Source organism: Lissotriton helveticus, chromosome 7 (assembly GCF_964261635.1).
Source record: "Lissotriton helveticus chromosome 7, aLisHel1.1, whole genome shotgun sequence".
NCBI classification, from domain to species: domain Eukaryota; kingdom Metazoa; phylum Chordata; class Amphibia; order Caudata; family Salamandridae; genus Lissotriton; species Lissotriton helveticus.
The window spans coordinates 265,098,239-265,111,219 of record NC_136068.1 but is presented as its reverse complement, the minus strand read 5'-3'; the positions used below and the strand labels follow the sequence as shown (position 1 = coordinate 265,111,219).

General features: G+C 39.5%; 1 protein-coding gene across 2 annotated transcripts in view; it reads left to right on the top strand.

The window, feature by feature from the left end:
• Positions 1 to 12,981, top strand: part of NFATC2 (nuclear factor of activated T cells 2) — a 313,029-nt gene that overhangs the window by 153,337 nt on the left and 146,711 nt on the right. For both annotated transcript variants that reach the window (XM_078652048.1, XM_078652047.1), the window contains exon 4: positions 7,605 to 7,807. In XM_078652048.1, the coding sequence (XP_078508174.1) occupies positions 7,605 to 7,807 (203 nt within the window). The remainder of the gene's footprint in view (positions 1 to 7,604; positions 7,808 to 12,981) is intronic.

Genomic DNA, 12,981 nt, shown 5'->3' with positions numbered 1-12,981 from the left:
CACAAAAGCAATAATTAAATGAAGTGCCTGGATATGGGATGTCAGCTGTGGTGGACCTCAAGACAGGGGAGAGGCTCTCTGAGTGAAATCTTGAGTGCTGAGCAGAAAATAAGGAGGTTGCCCATAGTTCGCTTGAGAGGTGTTCTTGAGGAAACATTGATGTAGATAGAAGTATCTACTATATGATGAGCAGTTGGGTGCATTAGCAATGGCCAGGAGATAGCGTTTACCTAAGAGCAAAATCTATAAATGACGTTTGTTAGATATCACCCACACATTGACGCGTCAGTTCTGCGCGCTCCATCTCTTCTAGCAGTACAGTCTGAATCCCGAGCGAGACTCGAGGTGAATTGTGTTATTATCAAAATACTCAATGGTAAACTTTGCATTTTGCTGTTTTCCATTTGCATAGATATCACAGAGTGGGATGACATTGTTTGTGTTTTTATTGCTATGGTTACTAAAGGTACAATTAAGTCCAGTGCTACTCAGCATTAATGAGGTATGCAGATCTAAAAGAAAATAAGTTCAGATGTATGTCATTTAGCCCGAGTAATGGCAAACTAGACAAGTGGTAAATATTAGACTACATTTATCAAAGGCTATTAAACAAACATGCCCTTTCCTTCATTGAGTGTCATTACTGTACATTTGGCTGGAAATATGATTGCAACACCCCATAACTTTACATTACACAGCAATTGAAAAATAGTAGGAGGTGGTTTACTCTAAAGCTTTCCTAATCCTTTGTATAAGAAATAATGGCAATTTGATCAATTAAAAATGCTTCCACAGAAAATTGGATATTTACTACAAATGATACATTCCTAGGTGTCTGCATTAACAACATATGCAAATTAAATATTTGCGGATCGGACAGTAGTGACAGTAAAATACATGGATTTGTTTAGATTATTGTAAATCATACACATCTGAGGATCTTTTGTGACAAGAACAATTCGCTATATCCCCACCCCTACCGCTAACAATCATTTTAGTTGCTGACTCTAAAACCTAAATAGCAGGTTTCAATCCTTCCTTCACCATCTGTCCTAATGCTGCGTGATCGTGCTTATCCCGTGCTCATCATATTGGGACGTCAGTGCATGGTTCCCATCTAAATACTAACCAAGCCCAACTCTGCCTAACTTCTGAGATCAGATGAGATTCAGGGTAGTATGGTCCTAGACAGTGCTTATTTCCAGCACAGAGGGGCTCCATGAAAGCTCTTTAAATTTCTCAGTACTTGGGATATCAATGAAGGGTGCAGAATGGCTGCGGCACAGGACAGAAACTGTATGCAGTGCTACTCACACTAGCGTGACTGACTTACTGAAGCTCACCGCAGCACCAGCTGCTCAGCCCAACTCCAAGACACCCTACCATCTTCGTGATGTTGTTCCATGACTGGGGCAGAACAAGCTAAGACACCGCCCTCCAAGCTAGAGTGCTGAAAGACGTTGAGTGTGCTAAGGCAATAGTAGACTGTCAGTGTCACATTCATATATGTGTTTCTTAGTAATAGCAGCACATGAACTGCAACAGAGGGAGGACCTAGCGCTCCCTGTAAAGTATCTGTAAAGATGCTCATGAGCAGGAGGGACTGTAGGTGGCAGTGCATGTTGGATCCTAGTAGATTCAGCTGTCAAGGAAGCCTCAAGTGAATGTTCCAATGATAACAAATACAATTGTAAAATTACAGAACAGCCAATTCAGAACACAAAATATATACCGGAAGACAAACAAGCAGTGTATGTAAAGTACGTTGCATGTTTATTTGAGGAGGTAGATACTTGACTTTATTGAAAGACAGTATTTCCGCTGTTATATTGAATGAAAGGCAAATGGAAACTGTGACATTGTGAGTGTCTAACTTGAAAATACTCATTTCTCTATTGATTGTCAAAGGTCGAAAATAGTGAACCTTGAGTGCTACTTTATGTGACCCAACAGCGTTGCACGCACACACGCATGCACACACACCTTTGCTACCCTTATCCTATGGTGGATGTGAAGACATCTGAAAACCAATAATGACAATGCCATGGATGTAACAAGTCTTGCGGATAAAATAAGTAGTATGTTTATTCATTGCACAGGCTTTGTTAGCTTATGGGCAATCCAATTGTCTTGTTGGAGGTGAGTTCATCAAATGCACTGATGCCCTTCCTGAAAAAGCGAGCGTGATATAATCATGTCATCCCAGGATCTGCCATAGTGACCTTAGAAACTAACTTTTTAGGTCCAAGATCTGCTATCAAGCGGCCCTTGTGGTTATTTACAGCTGTAGGATTGCCCTGTAACTCTGCCTTGCAAAGATGTAAGAAACACTTCAAAGAATTCTCCTTTTCCTTTCATTGATGGGTGGTTCACATCGATCACTAAAAAATGGTTTGGTCCAGCCAGATGATGCATTATAAGACCCACTTTGGCTGTACTCCTACCCTCCTGAAGCACGTGGGACTTAAACTTAAGCATCTCCCCTTCCCTAAGGTAACCTTATGTGCACACTTGCCATCCTTTCAGGGGAGCAACACTAGGATGTTCTCCCCTCTATGCTACCCTGAATGTGATGGTCTCAGCTGCATTCCTGTGCATTGATTGTCAACATGTAGCAAGGTCTACATTCAAAGTTAGAACTCTCCATTGCACCTGTCATATTTAGTGCTGAATCCCTTTTTTCGCAACCCAAATTATGGATGCTTGAATATTATATGTGGTTTTTACCCAACATTCATTGTGCAGGACTTGATTGATATGTGAATATGTATTATGGAATTTTGTTTTTGTTTTGATTCTATCATAATACTTATTTTTAGGTCTGGTTTTAACCAAGACATTTTAATTTGTCAAAGTTCTGCATTATGTACTTATATGGGCTGTCCGTCAGTTCTCTTCAGCCATTGGTTTGTTGTGTCATTCACATTTTTCTTCAACTCACTCCAGCATACAACATGGACAGTGGGTAAGCCCACTTCAGCCATTGGCTAATTTTACTGTGAGTGACACCATCCTTCCCTTTCACAAGTGGAACCTCAGTATTTGAAGTAGGACCTACCAGTACCAGAGACTACTAAGACTATGTTTGCTTTCTGAGACCCCCAAAAATATGTTTGTTTTTAGCCAACCTTTTTTTTTTATATTAGTGAGGACCTGGCGGTCCAACCAAAATGAAAGTTTTAAAAAATGGCAAAAAAATCAAGCATTCTTGTTTAGGGCACGGTAATTTTGATAATAAACAGACTTGAACTACAGAAACAAACAAATGTTTTGGGATAAAGGAATTGTGGCTGGACTGTGTAGCCACAATGAGACACCCATCAAGTCATGCTCTTGAATGTAAAAATGGGCGCATGAGCAGACTCTGTATGGCACATGACCATACTCTTAGTGAGAGCACATATACTAGCATCCAGGCTAAATGTCCTGCAGAATTGCATTTGATCTAAAGAAAATAGGTTGTGTTGAGCTCAATACTGCCACCTGCAAATCTCAAAATAATCTCATTCTCAAAGCACTTTGAGGCCACAACTGGATGGTTAGCAGCACTTTACAACAACCTCTAAATAAATAAATAAATAAATAAATAAATAAATAAATAAAGCAAAAACCAAATTTGAGCATAATTTCACGGAGGGACACAGCTACGATGCTGACTTTAATTCAATGCCTCCTTTCTGAGAAATTGACCCTAGTTAAATGACTTTACATGTATACTTTAATTGCATGAATACTCGCTACTTTTGACATGCCTTAAAGAACTCTCCAGAATAAATAGACACTTTTCCTGAACATAGTTGTTCATTAACAGCAAATCCTGCATTATGTCCGTGTGTTACTGGCAGTCAATATCCAATACTCAGCCTCATCCTCTATGCAGATAATGCATGTAAATTGATCATGAATTGGCATTGCTTCTCTCTAACTATGCCTAATTTACTCATTTGTTTTATTAAGTCTGAGGTATTTCTTACTCGCGAGTTTCCACATGGTTGCGAGGCCCGTGTGAGCAATTAACAGCGTGTACAGTGTTAGTTCACCAAGGTTTTGCATACAATAAAACACTGCACCAGAATAAAGAAAACACTAGGTTTTCCTATATAACCCTCACCCACCAGGGTTACCGCTTGGCATGCTTCATCATGGGTCCATTTCATTCCACTGTGGAACGGGGCATGCTGTGGCGTACGTGTTATTTTGGCACACTTATAGGTGTATATTAAATGATGTAAAAAGTATGAAAAAAATAGGAGTGGGATGATCTTATATGGAAAGTGAGATTAAAAATACCTGCCTAGTAGATAAAGTGCTATTTATTCAGGCCTCTAGTCGGTATGGTTATAAAGGGGGAAGGTAGAAAGTATAGGTAATGATGTGTCTGCCTTTCTAGAAGGTCAACATGTTTCAAGCCATACCCCAAGATTTTTATTTAGGACCAAGTACCTAATTCTTTGATACCACTCCTGTTGTACTATTTTAGCTGCACACACTCTGCAGGTTGAGGATATACAAATATATATATAGCACCCAGGTAACATGTAGTATGCAGCACGCCCGTTCCACAGCGGAAAGGGGTGGACCCGATTATGAAGCATGCCACAAAGGGGTAACCCTGGTGGGTGAGGGTTTTATAAGAAAAAAATGTGTTTTCTTTATTCATTTGGAGGGTTAGTCCATACTAACAGTTGGGCTCTTTTTGGCTTTGATACATTTAGTAGGAGGACGAGCCCTTCTAATTCAGTCTCCTCTTTCTCCCCGTTTTGTTTGAAAGGTAAAATAAAACACTTCAAAAGAACACCAGGACATACCTGGATGCAGCTGAGCTTCAGTGTTTTTTTTGTCTAATATTTTTTCTTAATTTTATTTTAGGATAATATGCACAGTTATAAGTAACAGTTATCAAAATATACTAAGCGGACAAAAAATATTTTAATTAGAATATTATATAAGTTATCGTACGCATATTCAATGTCATCTTTCTACAAGTGGTATAATGGATGCATACACAGGACACGTTATTATATAATGTTAATATAATCTGTTTATTTATAGTGACCTCAGCTTACTTAGTGGGAGAGTTTGTACTCGGCACACAGTTAATGCATAAAAGTACACAGGTCAGTATTATTATTATTATCATTATTGGGTCTTGTAAAGCGCGTAGTCACCCGTAAGTATCCCAGCGCTAAGATCCGATCTACAGTACAATTAGGGAACTATATACAGCGAGGAGTTTCTTATGCTGGTTACTGTAGATTTATTAGAAACCAACATACATTCCATCTTTACGACAGACTGCTGATCCTTAATGGCGGTATTAAAAGGATTTGTTAAATGCATCAATTTTCAAACCTGTCTAAAATTCGAGGGGGTGCACAGCAAGTCTGATCTATAAGACAATGACGCTCAGCAGTCAGAGGACATAGATTGACAGATTTTAAAATATTGTCATTAAGTCAACATCACTTTGTAAACAACAAAGAAGAATTTAAAAGGATGGGGCCTTGTGTGGGTGACACGAGCTTTATCAGTCAGGGAATGAAGTGTTTTTCTTTGCATTAAACCCTGAAAGCATCATGAATACAAAATAAAAAGGATGTATAAGATGCTATGAAAAGGCGCCAATGTGCAGTTTGGAACGCCAAGGAAAACTGCGTTACTACCATTCAGTTGCAAAAGTATGAGGGCTTAAACAGCAGTTTTTAAGTTGCTTTCTTGAAGAAATGTTTTCACTTTCTTTGGAAAAGAGAGCTTTTACCTGGCCGTCTCTGTGTTTTTTGACAATGTGTTCCTTGAGGATGAGATTGGTGTTGGGGGAGAATTCAAGTGACATGGTATATTGTGAAAATTGAGGTTCAGAGCCATCAATTTTCATGTCATTGGTAGTTGTTCTTGGCATATAACAGAATTATGTATTTTTTTGGGATGAGCTTCAGTTAGGTGTTGGGCATCCAGGTCTTCACACGATGAACAGGCTTGTGTTTCAGGCATTGAATGTCTGAAGCAAAGGAGGCATTCAAGTTGAGTTGAATACCATCTGCATGTTATTACAGTTGTTGTATTGTTCTTTTTAGGAAACTTTAACCTACTTCCAGGGGTTCAAGTACTTTTTACTGTTTCATATGTTAGATTCCATTTGATGTGTAACAATATAAATGCAAGTACTTTGCAAGGACAAAATAAGGACCTCATTAACAGCTGGGAGTCAGTGGAGCAACTCCAAAAAAATCAGGTTGCTCCCATCCTGCCAAACGCATATCTACCCCTCTCTATTTAGAGTCAGAGGCAGTGCCAGGTTACTGATGGTACAGTGTCAGATGGTCCCACTAGCAGAATCCATTGACCTGTGGTTTGTCTGCTAAAAGGCCAATATATGTCAGAACATCCATCCTACATACATTTTTACTTGCCATCGTGGAAAGCATGGTGCTCAAGAACATGAGAAGGTACCCTCATGCATGAGAGAAAACATCCAGCCTGTTGTGGATACTATTTATTTTCTAGTAAAAAATGCCACATTGGGAGCTATTTAACTGAAGACAAAAACTTTGCCGAATTAAAGTAACTGAGGGCCCGATTCACAGAACTAACTTAAGACAAAATCCTAAACTTACAACCATTTTGGTATTCACAGAAGGCACTTACTCATGTTGGTATTAACAAAAGTTCGGAGTCCTAACTTTAGGACTCCTAAATGCCTTCTTTGAATACCGAAAGTCTTAAAATTAGGATTTTTCTCAGTTTAGGAGTAGTAAACTTAGGACTCCTAAATTTAGGACTCCTAAATGCCTTCTGTAAATACCGAAAGTCTTAAAGTTAGGATTTTTCTCAGTTTAGGAGTAGTAAAGTTCTAACTTTAGGACTCCTAAACTGAGAAAAATCCTAACTTTAAGACTTTCGGTATTCACAGAAGGCATTTAGGACACCTAAAGTTAGGAGTCCCAACTTTACTACTCCTAAACTGAGAAAAATCCTAACTTTAAGACTTTCGGTATTCACAGAAGGCATTTAGGAGTCCTAAAGTTAGGAGTCCTAACTTTACTACTACTAAACTGAGAAAAATGCTAACTTTAAGACTTTCGGTATTCACAGAAGGCATTTAGGAGTCCTAGAGTTAGGACTCCTAACTTCTGTGAATACCGAAATGAGTAAGTGCCTTCTGTGAATAGCAAAATGAGTAAGTGCCTTCTGTGAATACCAAAATGGTAGTAAGTTTAGGATTTTGTCTTAAGTTAGTTCTGTGAATCAGGCCCAGGGATCCTTGCCCACCTGTCAGCGATCTCTATATATGGCAAGCATTCTTACATCAGGAGCATGAAAGCTATAGCCTGCATTGACCTTGATGATTTATGACCACTCACCAAACTCTAAATGAGGCCTTAAGTTCCTCTCTCATTTATGCATTGTATTCATGAATACAACCATTGACACACATGCATCAGTAGCTTTCCTATACATGTATTAAGTTTAATTTAATTTAGCATAGCCACTTTAGGGTTCATTTTGTTGCATGTTTTAACATTGTGTGACTCTCAATCCTGATGCAAGATGGGTATTACAAGCTTCCTATGACTAAATGCATGGCGATGTGTTTGTGGTTTCAGCTCCACGGATATATGGATAACAAACCTCTGGGTCTTCAGATCTTCATTGGCACAGCAGATGAGCGGATTCTAAAGCCTCATGCATTCTATCAGGTCCATCGCATTACTGGGAAAACCGTTACCACCACCAGCTATGAGAAAATCGTTGGCAATACCAAAGTTTTGGAAATCCCATTGGAGCCCAAAAATAAAATGAAAGCAAAGTAAGTATTAAATTATAAAAAAATATGATATGAGTCTTACATATTTACCTCTATGATAATGAAAGAATATTAGCTAATGGATATGATCTCAAACATTATTGACCATGGTTCAGAGTTACATCAAGACATCTATCAGCATGACCACCATTCAGTACCTAATTGGACGCATTAACCCATGATGGGACAATGGTACTATCATACACTCCATTAACCAGCCTCAGTAGTGTACCGTCCCTGCTGTTGCGGGGGAACATCTTGACGTGAACGTTTTTTAGATACTCTAGGTACCACCCACTTCACTATGAGTCTACATTAAGTTACATGGCAACTGAGAAGTGAGTCTCTACCTACCTCAGCCACTACTATACATACGCCTTCTCATAAAGCATGTGAATGCTACATTCCAGCTTATACCCAATACTGAATACAACATTTTGGCCATCAATTTCTGAGTGTATGATCGAAGGAATACATTACTAAATAAATGAATGAATGAACGACCAATCAAATGACTGTATGGGAAAATTAACGAATGAGTACCGTATTTTCCGGCATATAAGACGACTTTTTTACCCCTTAAAATGTTCTGGAAAGTCGGGGGTCGTCGTATACGCCGGGTGCCAAATTTGAAGGTATGTTTTCATGCGTTTTATTGGCCGCACTGGCTGGCGAGGGGCTGGCGAGGGGCTGATCTTGTGTTCATCTTGTGTTTAAGCTGCACCATTTCCCGCCCATGCTTCGGACCCAGCCAGGGGCTCTAATCTGCCGTCCGTACCCAGTGCCGGAGCTCTCCCTCCCCTCGCACCGCGGGGGCTGTGGGGGATATTGGTACGTCACTAGCGCAGGCGTCAATCATGCACTAAAAGGTTTATGCGATTTTATATAGCGCAGACTTTACCCGAAGGTGTCAGAGCGCTTTACAGTAGGAACAGTATTGATACAAGAGGAACAATTACAAATGAACAATTTACAAAAGCAAACATTAAGTTACATGGATCAAAAGTGACAATAGTGAGCAACCAAAATACATGAGGTAGCAATCGGTACATTCCTGGAGAAAAAAGTGATAAGTGTGCAGGTTACAAAAGCGTACAAAGTACGAGCCAAAATAAAATAAAATAAATTCTCAAAATGGCTATGCAGGACTGCGTTGGACTGTGCTGGAAGTGGGGGTAGTCTTATACGGCGAGTATAGCACGAAACCTACATTTTATCAAGCAAAGTAGGGGGTCGTCTTATACGCCGGGTCGTCTTATACGCCGGAAAATACGATACATGGATGCATATACTGTATATAGTATAATACATGTTGGCAATCATCCCAAAAGACTGTTCCTGTAAAACGTTATGTCTGCTGAGGTCCACAAATGAAGGTGTTTGCCTTGTTTGCAAGAGGAAACATAGATTGAGATAAGATTGTTCTATCAGGGTTGGTGAGGAGTGATCAAAGGAACCGGATAGGTTTTAGAGATGGGGAGCAGAGCTTTTCCGACAAACCAAAAGCTCAGTAACAAGTAGCAGGCATTCTGCTGCAAAGGTAGTTGTTGTGTGAGGCCACAGATAATGCAGGGTGCAGAATGATAGTTTGTAGACAATACTGTTTGGTACTAAAAATTGGTGAATTGATTAGTGAACCTCTGATCATGGAATTGCTTTGACTGCAGCTGCACTTGTAAATTAGCACTTTTTTGACCAGTTCACACTGGCCTGTAGGAAATGTCCTAGTAGGGAATGTTAGAAACTAGAACTCAAATTAATCAAAGAGCCCACTACAATACCCCACTTATATCTTTCCAGCAAAGGAAGGACTGGTTTAAACTGCCTCATGTGTCAAATGCAATTTTTGTCATAAGTGACGAAGATGCAGCTGAGCTCGGATCAGGGACATAAGAACACATCATCCCAGCAAAAGGATGATCACTTCTGACATGTGGACGTTCTGCTGAATCCAGTAGGAACATGTCAAACCTCTGATTTACCACTACTAGACAGAACTCTATGTCCGAGAAACCAGGTGTTGAGGGGGAAACTCGAAGTCAGATCTGTGTATCTATGTTTCTGATTTCTGCAAATTCCCCTAGCAGACAGACAGATGTCCCTGGCAATGTTGATCCACATTCTTCTGTGGATATCATCAGGAAACTCTCTTTCACAGTTTATAGGGCTGGTGATTAACAGGTAGGACGTCCCAATGTCAGCCTGAGACTGTAACAGAAAACCAAGTCAGCCCAGTGTATGAGGTGCTCCAGTGGGAGAACATTATAGGTCTTTTTCGTAAAGCATAAATGGATAAGGCCTGTTTAGCAGGCTTCGACCCACAGCAGATGTAAAACAAGCATTTGTAAATACATTAGATTTTTCTAATGTGAGTAATATTAAGCTGTTTTAATGTTTGTTGTAAGTTGTACCTTGCTCAGTAGTTGTACAATATAAGTTACAGAGAGTCTGTTAAAGTGTTAGGGCTTGTTTGTGTTCACAAAGGCAATATATTGTGCTTTTACTAGTGTTATAGTACTGGTAAGTTATAGAAAAAGTTTGAAAAATGAAATGAAAGAGGGAAATAATAGAATTCATTGATGTAATAGCAATATTATGTGTTTAGAGGCGTTCTGACAACTTTTGGGCCCTGTGCCACTGCACCCGCGGCACCATTCAAATAATGCCCTTCGTGCCTGCAAGATAACTGCCTTTGTGACAGCTTGTTTAGAAGTAAAGTATAGCAATGTTTGATGTTTTGAGGGTTTATGACACCTTTTGGCCCCTGTGCCACTGAACCTGCTGAGCCATTCAAATCATGACCCTATTGCTTGCAAGGTAACTGCACTTGTGGCTGCTTATTTAGTAGTAAAATTAGCAATATTTGGTGTTTAGAGGAATTCTGACAAGTTTTGGCATCGGCGCCATTGCACCTGCACCACCATTGAAATCATGGCCCTAGTGCCTGCTAGATAACTACACTTGTGACTGCTTATTTAGTAGTCAAATTTAGCAATATTCTGCGTTTAGTGGGGACCCTAGAGCTTTTGGCCCTGGTGCCACTGCACCTGCTGCACCATTCAAATCAGGTTCCTTTTAAATGCAAGATAACTGCAATTGTGTCTGCCTGTATGGTAGTAAAATATAGGAATATTAGGTGTTTAGAGGCGTTCTGACAACTTTTGTACGTGATGTCACTGCAAATCATGCCCCTGTTGTTTTCACGGTAACTGCATTTGTGACTGCCTATTTAGTAGTAATATTAGGTGTTTAGTCGGGTGCCTAGAGCTTTTTGTCCTGGTGCTACTGCACCTGCTGCACCATTCAAATCATGACCCTATTGCCTGCTAGATAACTGCGCTTATGACTGACTATTTAGTTGTAAAATATAGCAATATAAGGTGTTTAGAGGAATTCTGACAACTTTTTGTCCCCGTGCCACTAAACCTGCTGCAACATTCAAATGATGACCCTGTTGTTTGTAAGGTAACTGAACTTGTGATTGCCTGTTTAGTAGTAAAATATAGCAATGTTTTGTGTTTAGAGGAGTTGTGACAACGTTTTGGGCCCGGTGCTACTGCACCAGCTGCACCATTTAAATCATGACCCTACTGTCTTCAAGGTAGCTGCACCTGTGGCTGCCTGTTTAGTAGTGAAATGTAGCATAGGTCTTGTATATTACCTTTATTTTTAATGTGAAATGTTTATTACAACATTTAGAATTTGATCACAATGACCAAAATAGATTAAGTTGAAAAATCAATCAAATAATGCCTTCAAAGTGTAAAGAAAGGTACTGAGGCATGAATAGGAAATGCCACAAATGTTCTAAGGCTAAATCATCTGCTTTACACAACTAACTAATAAAAAGCAAGCATTCCAGCATACTGTTAGAATCTGTCTGCTTTTTCTGTGGGAAGAGATCTTACCTTGACAGCGAATGAGGCTTAAACAGTGTGAACAGCTTTAGTAGAAGTATTATAAATGTGTGCAGCCAGGGTAAGTTAACAAAAATAAAAGTTCCATACAAAAGCAAATGAACACCGCAATTCAGTGATAGGAACTGATAAGATCCCCCTTTTAAGATATATTAAATACACGAGGTTTTACAAGCACAGCACAAGCTATGTGCAGACGACACCTAAAAATGACATGTTGTGATAAAGAATACAATAAACGGCTGAAAGAGTGTCAAAAAGTGAGACATGCTAGCTACCTCTCACCAGCATAAAAAGGTAGAACAGAGCGTGCTTTTGGAGTAATATTAGAGACAAAGTGATGGATAAAAAGAGAGTCTCAACCCACCTTTTTCATAACACCCAGCGCAATTTACCAAAGAATTTGCATTCTGTCTTTTGATATTCTATTGAGTAGAGGCTTGCTTTCATCTTTAAGTGACTAGAGTGTGAGAAAAATTGGGAAGAAAAACTATGAGGCTTTGATTATGAGAGTTATAGACGATCACCTCTTCAGCTGGGCCCGAGCTGTAGGAAGAGAAATTGCAGCATTTTCTTGGGCTGGTGATATACAGTGGCTTGTGTGTTAATTCATACTTGCTCTTCCTCCTCTAGGGTACTGGATCTAGCAGTGACTACCTTTTTTTCCCTCGCTCATATAGAACACTCTGATGAGATTTTTGGCTGATGACATAAATTGTAGTGTGGTAGAGAAATAAACGATAATGCTGCCAGTGGTCTCAACATAGCTACAAGTGGCAAGATGTTCAACAAAAGAGGAAAAAATAGAAGTAGTACCTCAATCACAGTGCAATCAGCAGAAGGACAGCAAACCAGCTGAAGCAAGCAATGCTTGGTCCATGCTCCAGCTGAAAGAAGAGGAAGTGAAGCCAGCAAGCGCTGTGAAGATTTTGGTATATCATTTGTATGGCCTTACCATATAATACACTACCAAAACCATCTTGGGTCCAGTTAGGCTCATTTGTAAACCCTCTAGATTAACTCTGGGTAGCTGTGGCTTCGAGTAGCAAGCCTTAAAGAAAGAAGTTAGTGTAAAGCATTTAGAAGCACCAACCATTGAAATAAGAAATAAGAAAGTCACGAAACACAAAATAAATCCAACACCAAATTATAAAAATAGATTATATTTGTATGAATTTTTAGGCACCAAGATTAGCAAAATTCACGTAAGGGTTCCGGCAGTATTGATTTTCACATAAAATGAAAATCTCAGCTTTTTAG